Source organism: Aedes albopictus, chromosome 1 (genome assembly GCF_035046485.1).
Source record: "Aedes albopictus strain Foshan chromosome 1, AalbF5, whole genome shotgun sequence".
NCBI lineage: Eukaryota > Metazoa > Arthropoda > Insecta > Diptera > Culicidae > Aedes > Aedes albopictus.
The window spans coordinates 48143511-48162780 of NC_085136.1; the positions used below are offsets into that span (position 1 = coordinate 48143511).

A 19270-nucleotide genomic window follows, 5' to 3' on the forward strand; every position below is an offset into this window, starting at 1 on the left:
AAAAACCCAATTAAAAAAAGTATTTTTTTTCGCAGGTTCTTCACAATCGGAGACGACAAGGCCATCAAAATGTGGGACTCTGGCATAGTGGACAGTGAAGACGATACGCATGAACCGCTGAACACAATCCTGGGCAAGACGGTGATTACGTCGATTTCGCACAACTACGAGGAACCGTTCTTCGCGACCTGTGGCGAGACGTGCAACATCTGGGACGAGACCCGCAATTCCCCGATCAAAACTCTCCAGTGGGGTGTGGACACTTTGTACGACGTCAAGTACAATCCGGTGGAGACTTCCATATTGGCGGCTTGTTGCAGCGATCGTGGAATCATTTTCTACGACCAACGGGAGGTGAAACCTCTGCGGAAGATTGTCATGACCTTGCGGCCCAATCAGCTGGCGTGGAACCCCATGCAGGCGTACTTCTTCACGGTGGCCAGCGAGGACTACAATTTGTACACGTTTGATACCCGGCGGTTGAAAAATCCGCTGAAGATTCACGATGGCCATACGTCGGCCGTGACTTGCGTGGATTACGCCCCGACGGGACGAGAGTTCGTGTCCGGAAGCTACGACAAGACCATCCGAATCTTCGAGTCACACAAGGCCAAAAGCCGGGAAGTTTACCACACCAAGCGGATGCAGCACGTGACGTGCATCGGGTGGTCGCTGGACAACAAGTACATCTACTCCGGCTCGGACGAGATGAACGTTCGGCTGTGGAAGGCCCGGGCGTCGGAGAAGCTGGGTGCCCTGCAGCCACGTGAGAAGCAAGCCTTCAAGTACAACGAAGCGCTGAAGGAGAAGTTTGCCGCCCATCCGCAGATACGGCGCATCGCCCAGCACCGGCACGTGCCGAAGGTGGTGTACAACGAGCGGCGCAAGCAGCAGGAGCAGAAGCAGAAGATCAAGCGCAAGGAGGAGAATGTGCGGAAGAACTCCAAGAAGAACGTCCCGTACGTGCCGGAGACCAAGAAGAAGGTGCTGCGGGAGGAGCAGTAACGGGTATCGGGATTTTTCTTATATTTTTCTTTAAATAAATAATTAAATTGGAATTAAATTCGTGATAAGAGTTTGTTATTTGCGAAGGAAATGAAATAAAGACCGATAGGCCCAATAGGATAGGACTTCCTAAAAACTTGCGCTAGAACGTTAAATTTTACACAAATCGTAAAAGAAAATTTGTTTCAGTGTTTAGCTCTTTAGCTCAAGCTTTGACGGTGGGTGGCCGGCACTCATTTACGTTTGTGTTGGTGCCATCTCGCTTGTTAACCGCACCGCTCGCCGTGCGTGCGAGTGAGCAAAGCAACAAAACTCGTGCGAAACCGCGCCACCAGCACTCGGCAGCAGACTTACCGCATTTTTCGCCTCGCGCACAGTCGAACGTCGATCGCGGGTTGCAGCTGGCTGCTTCTGAAAAAAATCTTTCCGAAAAATCGCCAACAGTTTCGTGTGTGTAATCTAGAAGTGGCAAGAGTTTCCGCACCCAAGCATCATGTCGGAAGCAGCTGGAGGAAAACTATCGAAAAAGTAAGTGGTTCTTGTGATTTTTCTTGCCGCTGAAGAAAGGTTGGGTTTTCCACGTCGAACGGGATGTGTTGGTATTTTTAGGGTTGTATGGGGTGGCGGGGGAGAGTGGGGTTCGTGCGGGACGGAGGTGAAACAAGCCGAATGCCAAAGTTGCTGCAAAATCGGCGAGAGGAAAAAAGGCTAAAGTGCACGTGTTTTCGCGTAGAAAAAGTGTCATTTTTGTAGGATTTAGGAAGAATTTGTAAATTAGAATCGATTAGATTTTGATTCCTGTAGGAAATGCTATCCTTTGGGCGAATTTTCCGTTCGTATTGTTTAGTAAACAAAGCCTTTCCGGTGACACCTGGAGTGACATCAGTTTTCAGTTCCAGCGAAATAGTGCGACTCAAATCGACCCGGCAAAAAGCGTGCGTCATCCGGGATGACAGTTTCCCGGACGGAATTTCATCAGAATTTTTCTCTTATCAATTTTTTTTTTTATCGATTTCAGTGAGCTCAAGCGCCGTCTGAAGGCAGAGCAGAAGGCCAAGGAGAAGGAGGAAAAGGACAAACAGGCGGCGGCGACCACTCCGGCCAACGGCGTTAAGCCTAAACAGGAAGCGGCGGCAGCCGCCAAAGTGAACGAGGAGGAAATTTCGCCGAATGAGTATTTCAAGCTGCGAAGTGCCGCCGTGGCGGAGTTGAAAAAGTCGGAAGCGACTCACCCGTATCCGCACAAGTTCCACGTGAGTAGCTCGCTGGAGGCGTTCATCGAACGGTACGGACAGCTGAAGGATGGTGACATGCTGGAACAGGAGTCGCTCTCGGTGGCCGGTAGGATTCACGCCATCCGCGAGTCCGGCGGAAAGCTGATCTTCTACGATTTGCGCGGCGAGGGCGTCAAGCTGCAAGTGATGGCCAACGCCAAGCTTTACGAGAGCGAAGCGGTGAGTATGGGCTCGCTTATGAGATCTTTATTCTGTTGTACCATTTTCCAAGTTTTTGCTTCAGAAATCTCTAGAATTGAAGTTTGTTCGGTAGAAATCCTAGAGTTGTCGTGGAGTTAAATTTCATTCAAACTCAAGCGAGAGCAATCTGTACTCGTCGTGGAAGTCAGCTTAAGTCATACCCATTTGAAAGCCAGGGAAGAATTATTCCTCCCCTAAAAGCTATCGTCCCATCAGCATTCCCATTCTCCGCAACCGACTAAAGTATCATCTTACTAGAGGAACAGTTTGACTTTCGTCGCGGTCGATCCATCGTTTCCCAATTGACCTGACCCGAGTAACCAACACGTTCAGGCGGAACTAGTCAGTCCGAATTGAAAGTATTTACCATGCCTTTTCTCGATATCGAAAAAGCTTTTGACAATGTCTGGCACGACGGTCTGGTGTACAAGCTTCAACGATACATTCTTCCAACTCAGGAATTCCCAGGTCCCAGGCTGAAGGATAATCAGCTTAGTCTGATCTAGGACAGCAAGATTGCAATAGCGACCTGGGGGATGCTACGGGGACACTACGGGGAGGCAACACTGTCGTGTATCCATTCTCAAACGGAGCTGCGACAAGCCATAGACATCGAGTGGCACATTACCGAAATAGAAAGCTCATTCGAACGACGAAAAGCTCAGCAATGGTGCACCGGAGTCTGTTGGAATCATTTTCGAAACTGACCACGGCTTCGGAAAGCAGGCCTGACGAAGAGCTAACATTGGATTTTACCTAGTTCAAGACGGTCGTCATTCTAGCAAGACGTGTCATTTTTGCCACAATCCGCAACACAAGCAGAATCACATATGTCCGGATCGGGAAAATTTTGTGGAGCGCGACGATAGCAGCTAGCAGGACGTAATTTTGGCCAACGGTACTACGATGAAAGCGAAAGGAATTGCTACGTACGTATCCTCAGGTAGTACCGGAATTTGGTTTGAACATGGCTGTGGACTGTTGGACCCATGCAAACTGTGACGTCAGGTGGATGTCGTTATTTCCTCGCCATGATTGACGATTTCATTCGGTGCACTGTTGTGTATTTTATATTCAACCGAAATATCGTTGAGAAGGTCCGGTCTTTGCGGATAGATTCGCGTATTCCGAAAGCGTTTTAGATCAGTAGCTGCCCTTACTGTCGTGACCCAATGAACCGAAGTCCTACTGTTGCCATATTGAGAAGTTTAACCCCGACGGGAGTGTTGGTACTTACGAGAAGCCAAACTTGGAGACTGTGTTTTCGGATGCAAGGCGTGTGCATGGATTCTCGCACAGCATAGGAAAAAGCTGAGGGATGCGGACTCAACTTTTTTGGTCATTCAATTTGAGCACGTAGTCTTTCTTCCAGTGCTCCCCGTTGTAAAGTTTCTTATTTAGATCAATTTCAAAGTGCACGTATAAACTACTTCACACAACGTTTAAACCAAGGCTCAAACATATCGATTACAGCAAAAGCAACAATAAAACGTATATTCAGCTGACTTGGTCATTATGGGCTCGGAAGAATTATTTACAAACTTTAGGCAAGTTTCACACATCAGCTTCTCACAGATAAAACGTTTTAAACGTTTTCGTATCAGACGGCAAAGTTTGTGTGTCATTAAATGTTTCACTTGTTTTAGCGTGACTAAGCGAGCCAAACTTGTATCCAGGCACACTCTGATCATTTTGGAGGTTTGTTAGCAGCCTGGCTGCTGTCAAATTTCAGTCCGCAAAAGTTGTGAAACTGTCATGGTTGGAGATACCCCAACGGTAAATGTCTACGAGACTGAACAACGAGGAGATTTTTTTTTTTTTTTTTTTTTGGTGGGGGCTGGCTCACCAACACTTCCGGTCCGCTTTAGTGCTTTATGCATCATTGTGGCCAGGTGTTGTTCTAGTTTTTCCAACTGTATTGTAAAGCATGAGCGGTGATCCTTGGCATTCTTGTGTAAATTGGGGTACTCGGAATGTTGATCGATCACCGATTATTGCTGGCAGATGCAGTGGAAAGTTTGTCTTAATACGTATCAATCGTCTCTGACAAACGAGAAAAACTGACCTCACTGATTACCTGTCTCTGAGCCAAATTTGGTATAGAGTCTTCAGTCTCCGATTAATCGCTTCATGTTTGATGGAGGCTTTTAATCCAATGGGTTACATAGCCGCTATCCGAATGAAAAGAGTAATGTTCCGCGTAATATATCACAAATCAAAAGAGGTGCGGTATATTACGTGGAGCGGATATACTGAATTGGGTACCAGACCAAGTCCCTGCTGGGTGGCACGAAATAGGTGAGCCATAGACAATAGAATCGTCAATGTCGTAGGGCATAGTATGTGACTATTGTCGAAACCAAAAAAACTTTTAATGCCCAACCAAATCATTAGCAATATCAATTTGCTTCAAACGCGTTCCAGTGATAGGGTTAAGATTAGGATCAATTATTACAATACAATTTCACGTTTCAATATGTGTTTAGTAGTTTTAGAGGTAACAGCCTAATAAGAAATTTTCTGTAGGTTCATAACTTGCCCTCAACGAGTTGAATGTTATATTGCCTCACAACTGTGAGCAACATTATTACTCATTAATAAAAGGTTGTATCATCAATATGGACATAGACTTGCTGAACGAAACATTTGACCAATTAACATCTTTCAGGTATAAAATAGGTAGTAGGACAAAACTTTTATTTTTAAAAGTAGTTATCTATGTTCATGATAGAAGAGTAGCGTAAAGTGATACCACCCGTTCCAGATCCAGAAACGTTTCACACTGAAAGAAGGTTGGAATGACAGTGTGAACAGAAGATCCGAACTGCTAGGTGTAGGAAGAAGTATGTTTATTTCCCCTCCCCTTCCTCAACACTCTGTAGAATTTTGATACAACTTTACGTAACTGTTTTGGAGGCTTCACTTATTAACAAATTTACAACAAACACGCTATAACAGTATCTAGAGAATCGTGGAGGGTGAGAAACCTGAACTAGTAGCAGTATTCATATAGATTAACAATTATACTCTATTATTTTCAATCATTGCAACGTTATACTAATATGTGCGGGCCGCCCATTTGCGGAGTTGTGCGGCCAATTATTCTCTTTCCATTCCAGAAACGACCGTTTTGAAGCAAGAAGTGTCCTAATGGCCAACACAAACGGGACTTGTCCGAAACACACAAGATAAGTACAACAATTTTATAATCAGGCACCCAACTCTTTCTACTACTTTGCTAATAGATAAATACTTCAATATGCATACTTCAATATCAATTATTTGTTTGTTTGCGCCTTTATTTATGACACTATTGAAGCATTCGTGTCGCCGCGAAATAGTTTACAATTTATCTTATTCACATTTTTCAATTCACTTTAAAGTATCTGACACTGCTTTTACAATTGTGTATGTAAACTTGTATCTTAATTATGTTCATTATTAATAGTAGTCTGATAATCCAAGTCTAGTGATTTTTTTCCCAAGGAATAGAAAGAGTTGGTGTCATAATCAATACAATACTTGAAACTGGAAACTCCTTATTTCCCCCTATGGGTTATAGGGAGGGGCGGGACATTCGAGCCTACTCATCAGTGGAAAGGACTTGATATGCTAATCGGTTTAGCATAGGGCAGATACAAGTCTACTGGTAGACGTATCGCCCAGCGAAACAACGCAGATTGGCCACGGCCTGGGGGTGCGTTGATTATAACAGAATAACAGAATAACAGAGACTGAACAACGAGGAGAATTTTAATAATCGCTTTCAGTTTTCAAGAAACATGTTACCCATTTGAAAAAGATCGCAAACAAGATGAAAATGGTTCCCTAGTCGTTATTAGTTATAAACACAAGGCGGAAGTCACTCATGATCTACACGAACCGTTAATAGAAGGACGCCAAATGCCTGATACCGATACCAAAACTGAAGATCCGTTGATTGAAGCTTGTAATTAAGTTCCATCTGCTATATGTGGGGATTGCATTACTTGAAGCAGTCACTGAAGGGAAAGGTGGAGAACGTGACCAGTGAGCAGGTACTGAACGAAAACAATTTCCAAGCAGCCTGGAACTTGTTAGAAGAGAGGTTCGAGAATTAAAGGACGATCATTGTCCTTCTGGCGGTCTTTCAACCTGAAGAAGACAAGGGTACGGCATCCTATTTTTTCACTATGGAGTTTGACAGGTTGGATTGTGCCTTGATCGTTGGAAGAAGATGAATAACGAGTGTTCATCAGAGACAACTCTTCCAGCAGTCGTCACGTTGAGGCTTTGGAATTCCACGATCAACATTTGGAGGGTATGTCCGAGCAGTTGATGGTTTCATTGTTGACGCCCAAGCTTGACAAGGCCATGTTGAGCCTCTGGGAAAGCACCATCACACCGAAAGAATTGCCAAACTACACTACTTGAACGCTGCGAGGCACGAACAAATGACGGCATAAAGCAGAAAGCGTAACTATCTGCTCCTAAGCAACACGTCAGAGTCCACACAGTTTTGCAAATCAACGAGGGTGTGTGCGCATTTTGTGACGAGTCGCACAACATCAACAAATGTAGCGCGTTGAAGCAAATGACGCTACCCGAGAGAATTGCGGTAGTCAAAGACAAGCAACTCTGTTATAATTGATTGCTTGAAGCGAGGCCATAGAGTGGGCCAGTGCAGGGTCTGTACGGTCACTGGTTGCGGAAGAAAACATCATACGCAGCTCCATAGTGAGGTGCCAGTGCCGGCGGAGAAGTCTGCTGAAGGAAGTGTTCCGGAGACGAAGAAGGAACAGCCCACCCAATCCGAACAAACAACGTCAGTTGTCACCTGCACCAGTTTTACCGGAAAATCTGTTCAACCGAACTAAAACGAAGTGATTCTGTCGACGGATGTAGTGCAAGTGAAGGATATTCGTGGATGCTACCGCTTTTGTCGAGTGTTGCTGGATTCAGGATCCCAATCCAACGTGTCTGAACATTTCGTCAAAACGCTTCGACTGAAGTTGAATCATCCTGCAACGAGTCGTCGTGGAGTCTGGAGTTCCTGATAGTAGCACAGGTTGCTGGCGTTCTTGCGTTGCAGAAAATTGATGTGTGCCCATGGAAAATACCTCCCGACCTGAACCTAGCAGACCCCTGTTTCAAAGCGGCAAAGTTGACAACTGAAAACGAGCAGTGCATCGAACGTTTTCGAGAAAACTATTCGTCGAGAAAACGGCCGCTTTGTTGTTTGGCTGCCCTTACGAAGCAACGTAAACCAGCTCGAAGATTCACGACATCTCGCTGGATGGCGATTTCTGCAGTTGGAAAGGAGATTTGTACAGTCTCCAGAGCGGAAGCAGCAGTACGTATCGTTCATCAACGAATACTTGGCATTAGGACATTGCCGAAGAGTGGAGCATGTAGATAGCGGAGATCGTGGATACTATCTGCCACACCATGCCATTGTAAAACCGAGGAGCTCAATAACACTTCGAGTTGTATTCGACGCATCAGCTCGGTTAGACACAAACCTTTCCTTGAACGATGTCTTGATTACCGGACCTGTACTACAGGACAGTCTGATGGCGATAGTCCCACGATTTCGTCGTTACAAGTACGGCTTTACAGCCGACATTGTTAAGATGCATAGGCAAATCCGGGTAGACCCGTCCGATTCGCCGTATCGGAACCGCTGAACACATTAGAGCTCACGACAGACGACAGTACCGTACGGCACCGTTTTGTGCAACCGCGTGTCTCAAGCAGTTGGCGGACGACAAGCAAACAGATTTCCCGATAGCATCCAAGGCAGTTTGGAAGGATTTTTATGTATATGAACGACGTACTATCCGAAGATGATGAGCTGCAAAGGGCTCTGGAGTGCCAATATCAGCTATTCGCAATGCTGCAACGTGGAGGATTTCGTCTGCACAAACGGTATCCAAACTCGCCCGAACTGCTCGAACGGATTCAAGTCAAGTGTAGGCGTGGTTGAAGATCATAGCCCCAACGAAGTGATCAAGATGTGGAATCCGAAAAATGACGTTTTTTTCTGTTTAGAGCGCGAAGAAGAAATGCGAGAGTTCACTTGGGCTCTTGGAACCAGTTACTGTCGTGGATAAGCTTTTCATACAAGACCTTTGGGCCCGCGGCGTGAACTGGCATGAAATGATTGACAACAGATCAGGAAGCAAGGTGGCGAAGGGTTACGCAAGACCTGCAGCGCATCAACGAATTGCAAAAGCTGAGAAGGGTTCTCGCAGACGATGCAACCGTTATTGAAATTCATGTCTTCTCTGAGGCCAGCCAGAAAACATACGGCACGTGTGTATATTTGAGGAGCATTAAGCGAGATGGCACAGTTGCCATGCATTTGTTGACTAGCGAAACCCGAGTGGCACCATTGTCGAAAAAGCCCGGCAGCAAACGGAGCGGCAAACCGTTTACAATACATAGAGCAGAGCTGTGTGTCGCTCATTTGATGGCGAAATTGGTAGTTGCTATAATCAAGCACCTGGATGTGGAAGTCAACGCGATCGTACTGTGCTGCGACTCACAGATTATGCTATGTTGGCTGATCAAATCTCCGGATACCTTGGAAGTCCGAGAAATCAAACAGCTTACAGAATTGCGATACATCAATACGAGACAAAACCCAGCAGACTTGATTCATCGGAGTTGCAGTACTCTGCCACCTGGTGGCACGGTTCGTCGATGCTGCAGTTGCACAGCACAACGCTGACTACACGTATCAACACATCCAGCCACCTCCCTGCAACGTTTCCGAAAACGAAATGTGCGAACAAGTTCTGGCCCACGTGTCGGTTCAGGTGCAACCATGTGAGCTTTTAACAAGATTTCCGCCGTCTTCAGCGCATATATGTCGGTTCCTGGACAACTGCAGACAGAAGGACGAAAAAATATCGGGCAGGATCAACTTGAAAGCTTCACAGATAAGTTTCGGATGCTGAGGAGCGGTCAAACGGCGAAAACCAAGCATTGGTGTTGGACTCGTTCATCGGTCGTGAAGGAATGCTGAGAGTCGGTGGGCGCTTGAAATACGCTAATATTTTATTCGGAAAGAAACATCAGTTGCTGCTACCATGCAGTCACCATGTGACAAACATTTTGATCGCGGCGCTACACTGCCGTAATTCTGCCAAGTGACGTAAGCGACATTGTTAGTTATGGCCCATTTTTTGGTTATTATGCATAAAACTCTTGGTCACTCTTTAAGGGAGAATGTTATGAAAATTAGAGCGCCCCTCGGCCGAAGTGTTACCCGAAGCAACATTGCCATTTATTCTTTTGTATTTTCTTACAACACTGACTGTATTTAAGGACAGACTTGTTAGAAATGGCCCACCCAAAATGGCCGCCACAATGGCCGACTTCGGCACCTACTCACAATTTTGAGGGCACAAATCTCTTCGTAAACAAAACCAGCGCAGCTGAGCTTCTCATTTTAAGCTTATTGCAAGTGAGCAAGAACAGATTAATAACATGCATTGTTGTTTGAAGCTTGCTTCTTGAGATTTGTGCGTCTGAAGTTCTTATGCACTGTTGAAGCGGGATGCCAAGACGTTTGTCCTTAAGTAGAAACATAGATAGCAACGTGTGAAAATGGACTCAGTTTTTATTACGGAGGTTTTTTCTATTATTTTCGTGCGTAGGGTGGGGCGGGGCAAGATGGGTCGCGGGGCAAGATGGGTCAGTGCCATTTTCGGGCGCATTACTTATGTTTTGATTATATTAATAATTTTGTTAGATGACCAGCATGAATATGCAAAAGTTTGGAGCATTGATTGAAAAATTATTCACTCTCATTGGAATTAAAAAATAAAATGGTTTTTAGCCATTTTTCTTATGCGATACATTCCATATAATCCCCATATAAACGGCCGCGGGGCAAGATGGGTCACCTTCAATTTTGAACGTATTTTTGGAGCATTCCAAAGTTATTTATTTTTTATTACAAGACTATCTCATAAATGACTTCAATCAAGCGGAATGAACGCTCAAAATTATAACATAAAATTATGATATTTTTTTAGTGAAAACATCGATTTTCAAGTCACCTTAGAACCACTCAAATCGTAAAGTTTTTTATATTAAAAATAAATTTATAAAATGTTCACTAGTAGCTCTTGTTTACTCAGTATGGATATGGAGCATATATGAATGCCGAACAAATCTCATATTTTGACGTTTTTCGTTGAGAAAATGTGAATTATTTAAAATGTGACCCATCTTGCCCCGCACTTTTTTCACGGTGCAAAATCGATCACTTTTTAAAATTGCTTGTTTAGCATCATATTTTGTATTTAATTAACTTTTTATCGACTTTTTGCATAGCTAACTAGTGTAATAAAGAGTAGCGGACGAATACAAACCAAGACGATTTGTATTTACAAAGTTATGGTGATCCATCCTTAGGTGACCCATCTTGCCCCGCCCCACCCTATCTGCTAAAGCAATCTGCTCTTTATGCTAGTCCTTGATTTTGCCGGTATATATTACTGTAAAGAGTTTGCCATACTTTTAAGCGTATCAGAACTTTATACGGGCAGAGTGTAAAAATTCAAATGCAATTGCTTGGAAAAATATGCGATTTTCATAGATTTCTGTAGCTTCACCTGTGATTTTTTCTAAGCGATTGATATTTATCCTTTGCAGGCCTTCGTAGAGGATACTGCTCGTTTGCGCCGTGGTGACATCGTTGGTGTTCAGGGATATCCCGGCAAGACCAAGAAGGGCGAACTCTCAGTTATCCCCCGGAAGCTGAAATTGCTGTCGCCCTGCTTGCACATGCTGCCACACTTGCACTACGGCCTGAAGGACAAGGAAACGCGCTTCCGCCAGCGATATCTGGATCTGATTCTAAACAACAACGTGCGCGATATCTTCATGGTGCGGGCCAAGATCATCAGCTTCGTTCGGCAGTTCCTGGACGGGATGGGCTTCCTCGAGGTTGAGACACCCATGATGAACATGATTGCCGGAGGAGCCACGGCCAAGCCCTTCATCACGCATCACAATGACCTCAACATGAATCTATTTTTGAGAATTGCCCCGGAACTGTACTTGAAGATGTTGACCGTCGGAGGGTTGGATCGCGTGTACGAGATCGGCCGTCAGTTTCGAAACGAGGGAATCGATTTGACCCACAATCCGGAATTCACGACCTGTGAATTCTACATGGCCTATGCTGATTACAACGATATAATTGACATGACCGAGAAGATGGTCTCCGGAATGGTCCGCAGCATCCATGGTTCCTACAAGATCAAATACCACCCGGAAGGACCGGATGGCAAGGAATACGAGATCGATTTCACTCCTCCGTTCAAGCGAATTTCCATGCTCAGTTCGCTGGAGGAGATTCTTAAGGTCAAGTTCCCGTCGCCGACGTCCTTCAACACTCCGGAAACGAACAAATTCCTGAGCGATCTGTGCATCAAACACGAAGTCGAGTGTCCTGCACCGCGGACGACCGCCCGACTTCTGGACAAATTGGTTGGCGAATTCTTAGAGGAGAACTGCATCAACCCGACGTTTATCTGCGATCACCCTCAGATCATGTCCCCGCTGGCTAAGTATCACCGTTCGGCCGCCGGATTGACCGAACGCTTCGAGCTGTTCATCATGAAGAAGGAAATCTGCAACGCCTACACGGAGTTGAACGATCCGGCCGTCCAACGGGAACGATTTGAACAGCAAGCGGCCGACAAAGCTGCCGGTGACGACGAGGCCCAGCTCGTGGACGAGAACTTCTGTACGGCGCTGGAGTACGGTTTACCTCCGACCGGAGGCTGGGGAATGGGCCTCGATCGGTTGACCATGTTCCTGACCGATAACAACAACATCAAGGAGGTGCTGCTCTTCCCGGCCATGAAACCGGACGACCCTAACCGAAACCAGCAGGCGGCGGGTGAAGAGGCAGCAGCTGCAACCGAGACCAAGTAAGTTTTGCGTGTCTTATATGTTGTAGTTCGAAGGAGGGGAGCAAGATAAAAGTTGGAACGAGCGGACGTTCCCACTTCGCGAGGGGAAGCGCGAAATAAATGTGTACGCTAGGCATTTCGAAACGTACTCCAAGGAAAGTAGGCTAGTGCCATTGATCCGAACCTCCTTGCGCTGGATAAGCACAGTATCATGCATAAATCACGTAACGTAACCACTCTCAACACGTGCGGGTTCATTCGTAGTTCCCACGTCCTTAGTTCTGTTGCCGTTGAATCAATCCGTTAGTTTTACTATTGCTTTTCTTAGTCTTTGAAGGCTTTCAGCAGGCTACATTAACGGAGCCGTGCTGCCTACATCGCGCTGCAGGGGCTGCTAATGGGAGGTGCCTGGAGTTGTCCATCGATTGGGTTAAACCAATCAGGGTTCAGTAAAAGGATTTCAAAGAAAGAGAAAGCCAACAGAGTGTGAGCATGTGTGAGTAAAGCACCGCTTGAAAGTGATGCACTTGAACACAGTCCAGTAATTTGATGCGTGCGCCTAAGTTCAAGTACCTTGTATGGAACCAATGTGTCATGGTAAAGCGGGAATCGGATTACGGTAATAATACGTAAGCAATAATTAATATCGGAGTGCTGATTGACATTTGTGTAACTAAGTGGTCAACAGCTAATTTCATGAAGTCAGTTGTGAGAACTTATGTTTCGAAATGCTGGCATCTGTGTTTTGTACAAAGGGTTTCCATATGGGGACTCTCTCCATATGGGGAGAGAGTCGATGAAGAGAAATCGATCAAGTCACTTAGGTCGTTTTTCTGTCACTGACAATTTTCACTGAGAAAAAAAAGTAAGCCAGGCATCAACGCAATCCGTGCGACATGTGCTCGGTGTTCAGCCAAAACCCGTTTGAACTGCTGAACTATTTGGAGGACTATCCAACGACTGTGTATCGTTCTCAAATTCCTCTAGAAAGCGATCCTTAACCGGATACAGGAGAAGATTGGCAATTCTCCGACGACAGCAAGCAGGATTCCGTGCCGGACGATCCTGTGTGGACCATATTGTCACGCTCCGTATCATTCTGGAGCCAATCAATGAATTCGAAGAGTCTCTCTACCTGGTGTTCATTGATTACGAAAAAGTTTTCGACCGTCTCAATCACGGAAACATGTGGGAAGGCCTCAGATGCAAGGGTCTCGCGCAAGGGAAAATCATCGGCCTCATTGAAGCACAGTACAGGGCATTTTCGTGTAGAGTACTGCTCAACGGTGTTTTGTCCGATCCCATCCGGGTCGTTGCTGGAGTGAGGCAAGGTTGTATACTATCACCGCTACTGTTCCTCATCGTAATGGACGAGATCCTGTTAGGTGCGATTGACCGTGAATCAAATCGTGGATTGCTGTGGCAGCCCATTACCATGGAGCACCTAAATGACTTCGAATTGGCTGATGACGTTGCTCTCCTAGCTCAACGGCGCTCTGATATGCAAAGAAAACTCGATGATCTTGCCAGTCTCTCCTCAGTTCAGGTCTTACCATCAACGTCAACAAGACCAAATCGTTGGATGTAAACACTGTCACCCCTTTCAGCTTTACGGTAGCTGGGCAATCAGTGGAGAATGTTAAAAGCGTCCAATATCTTGGTGGCCAAATGGCGGCACCATGATCGACATAGGTGCACGGATCAAGAAGGCGAGGGCTGCTTTTGCGAATTTTAGAAATGTATGGTAAAAGAACCAGATCAGCCGACGCACCAAAATCCGAATTTCTAACTCGAACGTAAAATCTGTGCTGCTATACGCCAGTGAAACCTGGTGTGTATCAGTGGAGAACACGCAACGGCTGCAGATCTTCATCAATAGATGCCTGCGGTATATAGTTCGTGCATGGTGGCCTCACAATTGGATCTCCAACGTGGAGCTCCATCGTCGATGTCATTAAAAGCCGATAGCGACAGAAATTCGGGATCGAAAGTGGAGGTGTGTCGGCCGCACTCTACGCAGGGGCGGAAACGAAATCTGCAAGCAAGCGTTAGATTGGAATCCAGCAGGACATCGCAGCAGAGGCAGACCCAGAGGCTCATGACGGCGCATCCTTAACAACGAAATCAAGCGAGTCGACAGAAGTTTGATCTGGCCACAGGTCAAGGCGATTGCTGGCATCGCCCAGGATGAAAATCTTTCAATTCGGCCCTCTGCACCACCGTGGGTGCCCAGGATTGAAAGTCAGTAAGTATCCAACGATATCGGAGACCTTCACTGAAGTCATGACAGAAAACCAGGAAGCATTAAGGTCTATGGAAACAATGGGAGCGAACTTAACGTATCTCGACTTCCAATACAACCGGCAGTTAATCTGTACAAACCAGCTGTGAAGGAGACAGTCAAAAAGAAGAATACAAAACGACGACACACAGAAAAGCAAGGAACAGCGAACATCAAACCTGTAAGAGCGATCGGGAGGACGGAGTAGGGCTCAACAACCCGCACCGACAAGGAACAGCTAGAAAGGACGATCAACGAAGAAAAGCGGAAAACGCAGAACGACCGCAAACCGCGATTTCCAGGAAAAGGTAATGAAGTTTTACTCGATGTGTATTGATCATGATATGCCAGACGATCTTCAAGAGAAGTTCAAGAGCATCTCGAAGCAATGCTTCGATTGAGCTCATACTTTCTTGTAGGGATCTTCACTCCCGAGGACGGCTCGTTTAGGATATTGCAATGCAATATCCGAAGCATGCGTACGAACAAAACCGACCTGCAACGAGTTTTAACATCTGGGGATTACGACGCAATGTCGGAAACATGGACGGATCTAACACAGGAGAATACCAACAAATACCGAATTTAGACGTATCACCAAATTCTACATTCTCGCTATGACCATTATTTGTGAGGAACTAATCGTTCGGATAAGCGTGGTGAAGTTCTGATGTAACTGGTGAATGGATCACCAACGTACGTTCCGATCAAACTAGACCAATCAGCTACTGCTATTGACTTGACATCATTATGAGCACTCGCAACGTTTTCACCGACTTGGAGTGGAAATTGTTGTACACGGGTATCGGAAGCCATCATCTAGCCGTAGAAATCAATTTCAATACAGGAAATCAACAAACGTTGGCAGATTTGGACAAAGAAGAAGTAAGAGGAATAAAAGATTTACAAAGAAATGTGAAAAGGGTGAGTAAGGCACATAGAAGAAAAGGCAAAAGGAAACTTTAAAATTGATGAACTGAAGCGGTTGAGGATGCCTGGAAACAAAAATCGGAAGCTAGGAGGAAGTTCAACCGAGAATCAAATCTGGAAAACATTCATTTCATTTAGGCTCAGTGTACCAGTTATCGCCATAGTGGTTCCCTATTTGGCCATAGTGGTTAATTGAGGTAATTCAAAATTTTGCATCAATTCAAGGGTTTTAATGACACGATAAATTTGAATTCTTGCTGCTTAAACTTTCATAATAGGTCAAAGCTTGAAAACTTACTAAATTTCCACTATAGCCAAATAGGGAACAACTATGGCGATAACTGGTACACTTACCCTATTTAGTTAACATCAAATTCATGATAATACTGAATCAACAATTTGCCGCCATAATACTCGATTTGCAGCTGCAGCTCTCCAACGTCGGTCACGCCCAACACTCGCCAGATCACGCTCTACCTGGTCCGCCCATCGTGCTCTCTGCGCTCCACGCCTTCTTGTACCAACCGGATGGTTAGCAAACACCAACTTTGCAGGGTTGTTGTCCGGCATTCTTGCAACATGCCCTGCCCATGGTATCCTTCCGGCTTTGGCCACTTTCTGGATGCTGGGTTCGCGGTAAAGTGCAGCGAGCTCGTGGTTCATCCTTCTCCGCCACACACCGTTCTCCTGCACGCCGCCGACGATCGTCCTCAGCACCCGTCGCTCGAAAACTCCGAGTGCTTGCAGGTCCTCCTCGAGCATCATCCATGTCTCGTGTCCGTAGAGAACCACCGGTCTTATTAACGTCTTGTACATGGTACATTTGGTGCGGGGGTGAATCTTTTTTGACCGCAGTTTCTTCTGGAGCCCACAGTAGGCACGACTTCCACTGATGATGCGCCTTCGTATTTCACGGCTCACGTTATTGTCAGCCGTTAGCAAGGAGACGAATTCTTCTACCACCTCGAAAGTATCCCCGTCTATCGTAACATTGCTGCCAAGCCTTGTCCTGTCTCGCTCAGTCCCACCTACCAGCATGTACTTTGTCTTAGCCGCATTCACCACCAGTCCGACCTTTGTTGCTTCACGTTTCAGGCGGGTGTACTGTTCTGCCACCGTTCCAAATGTTCTAGCAATAATATCCATGTCATCTGCAAAACAGACAAATTGGCTGGATTTCGTGAAGATCGTACCCCGGCTGTTGAGCCCGGCTCGTTGCATAACACCTTCCAGGGCGATGTTGAATAGTAGGCATGAGAGTCCATCACCTTGTCGTAGTCCCCGTCGAGATTCAAATGAACTGGATAGTTCACCCGAAATCCTTACGCTGTTCTGCACACCGTCCATCGTTGCTCTTATCAGTCTAGTCAGCTTCCCGGGAAAGCTGTTCTCGTCCATAATTTTCCATAGCTCTGTGCGGTCGATACTGTCGTATGCCGCTTTGAAGTCGATGAACAGGTGGTGCGTTGGGACCTGGTATTCACGGCATTTCTGGAGGATTTGCCGTACGGTGAAGATCTGGTCCGTTGTCGACCGGCCGTCGATGAAACCGGCTTGGTAACTTCCCACGAACTCATTTACTTTAGGTGAGAGACGACGGAAGATGATCTGGGATAGCACTTTGTAGGTGGCGTTCAAAATGGTGATCGCTCGAAAGTTCTCACACATTAACTTGTCGCCTTTCTTGTGGATGGGACAGATTATCCCTTCCTTCCACTCCTCCGGTAGCTGTTCGGTTTCCCAGATCTTGACTACTAACTGGTGCAGACAGGTGGCCAACTTTTCCGGGCCCATCTTGATGAGTTCTGCTACGATACCGTCCTTACCAGCCGCTTTGTTGTTTTTGAGCTGGTGGATGGCATCCTCAGGCCTGGTAGTGAGTCACTTTTTAGTGATTTGGTCACTATTTTCGAGTCAGTCACTAAAAAGTCACTATATGCATGAAAAAGTCACTAAAGTCACTTTTTTCAGTAAAATGGTCACTAAAGTCACTATTTTCGTAAATATGACAACATTGAGAAGATCATATAAGAGTTTTGGTAAAATAACAATGCCAAAATTGCTGCACAAATTTTCCCCAAGAACCTTGTTTTAAAAAAAATTCGGCTGCGCCGCCGACATTGTTATGTCGACCTTTGCCTACAATTTTATTGTATTTGGAAGAAGTGAAGATGGATTTGCAGCTAAATTACTATACTTTTTAATAGTATTTACCACTGCAATATTCCTGTATTTAAAATTTCAGTTTATATCACCCTATATCCACGTATTCGAAAACTGGTAAAGATTAAATGTGTGGAATAAGTTTATTGGATCGAAATACAATAACACACAGTGCATTGTATTCCCATGGATTGGTTTATCTCAAGTTAATCGGAAATTTTCAATATCTAAAATTTATATGCAGAAAAATGTCTGTTACAAATGTGAGATAAATTTCTGATGAAATTACTGGAGGTAGTTGTGACGTCATTTGTTTAGCAGCTTTTCGCAGATGTTTATGATGGAGTTCATTTTAGAGTTTCTTTTGAAAATCTCCATGCACGTGATAGTGATGAAAAATTTGGTGGAGTTATTTCAAGAGTATTATGTATTTGAAATGAATCCAGAAGTTTGTTCAAATCATTTCTTCAAGAATCTTTTGTTCATCTCTGAGTTCATCGATCAAACTGTTTTTGCCAAGAATTCATAAGTTTCATCAGAACTTTAATCATTCATCCAATTCCTGAAGTTCTACCAACATATTTTTGGCTACTTTTTTCAGGAGTGCAGTATGAAATCTTCAATATTTCAGCGAGAAGTTTTTCGAGGCACTTCTTGTCGTGGCGTATGCCGGAGCTTTTATCTAAAATCGTTTTAAAGTCTCTTCTAGAAATTCAGCATTTTTAATCGATTAAAACCACCAGTTCCTTAATTTTTTTCTTACGGAATCTTTACTCGAATTTATTGCATAGTAATGGAGTAATTGTAAGATTGCAACTGAAAACTATCATAATAAACTTTTGAACTACTGTTCCAATTAGGGTATTGGCTCCCATTTTCATCCTACGAAAAACAAAGGACTGCAGCGCTGTTTGTTTTGTTTCTTATTTTTGTAATTATTGTTAGAAGTGAGCACCCATGAAAACAAAAAGAACAGAATCAATCGGTGCCGTAATCGCTTGTTTTCGAATAGGATGAATATGGGAGCGTGAGATTACTGATGGCACACATACCCTACAACAACTATTATGTAAAAAACAACAGCTGTCCAATTGGGTTTTTAAATTAAGAAAAATTTACTGATGTTTAGATTTTTTATAAATGAGCACCTTTTTCTGAGCCAATATGTTTTTTTTCAGATTTTCAAAACATTTGTTTGATACCTAAAAACAATTTCAAAGAGATTTTTGAAATCACCTTTTGACACCTTGACAGCTCCGGCCAGTACAAAATGCGAAGAGGGGTAATTCGACAAATCGCTGCCATACAAACTTCAAGCTGATTTTAAAATAGGTTCCCGGGCACCAAAATTCATGAAAATTTGGATTTCGGCTCAGTTTGGCATGCAGGTTCAGAATATGGAATTATCTCAACAGTGCTAAAGAAGCCAATTGAAGGTTATTGAATAGAAAGAATTGATTGCTGCCCACATCCATATTTAGGGATTAAGGAAAGGAAGAATA

General features: G+C 44.8%; 2 protein-coding genes across 3 annotated transcripts; both read left to right on the top strand.

Annotated features, from left to right (window-relative positions):
• Positions 1-1063, top strand: LOC134284915 (DDB1- and CUL4-associated factor 13-like). The gene has a single exon (XM_062844477.1). The coding sequence runs from the start codon at positions 70-72 to the stop codon at positions 1003-1005; it is 936 nt and encodes a 311-aa protein (XP_062700461.1). The 5' UTR covers positions 1-69; the 3' UTR covers positions 1006-1063.
• A 286-nt stretch (positions 1064-1349) lies between these two features.
• Positions 1350-12553, top strand: LOC134284918 (lysine--tRNA ligase-like). Of its 2 annotated transcripts, none has more exons than XM_062844480.1 (3): positions 1350-1533; positions 2024-2459; positions 11127-12553. In XM_062844480.1, exons 1-3 carry the CDS (start codon positions 1499-1501, stop codon positions 12414-12416), a joined length of 1761 nt encoding a protein of 586 aa, XP_062700464.1. In that variant the 5' UTR covers positions 1350-1498; the 3' UTR covers positions 12417-12553. The 2 variants fall into 2 exon arrangements, with proteins under 2 accessions (XP_062700464.1, XP_062700463.1); XM_062844479.1 differs by lacking the exon at positions 1350-1533 and adding an exon at positions 1673-1940.
• The last annotated feature ends 6717 nt before the right edge of the window (positions 12554-19270 follow it).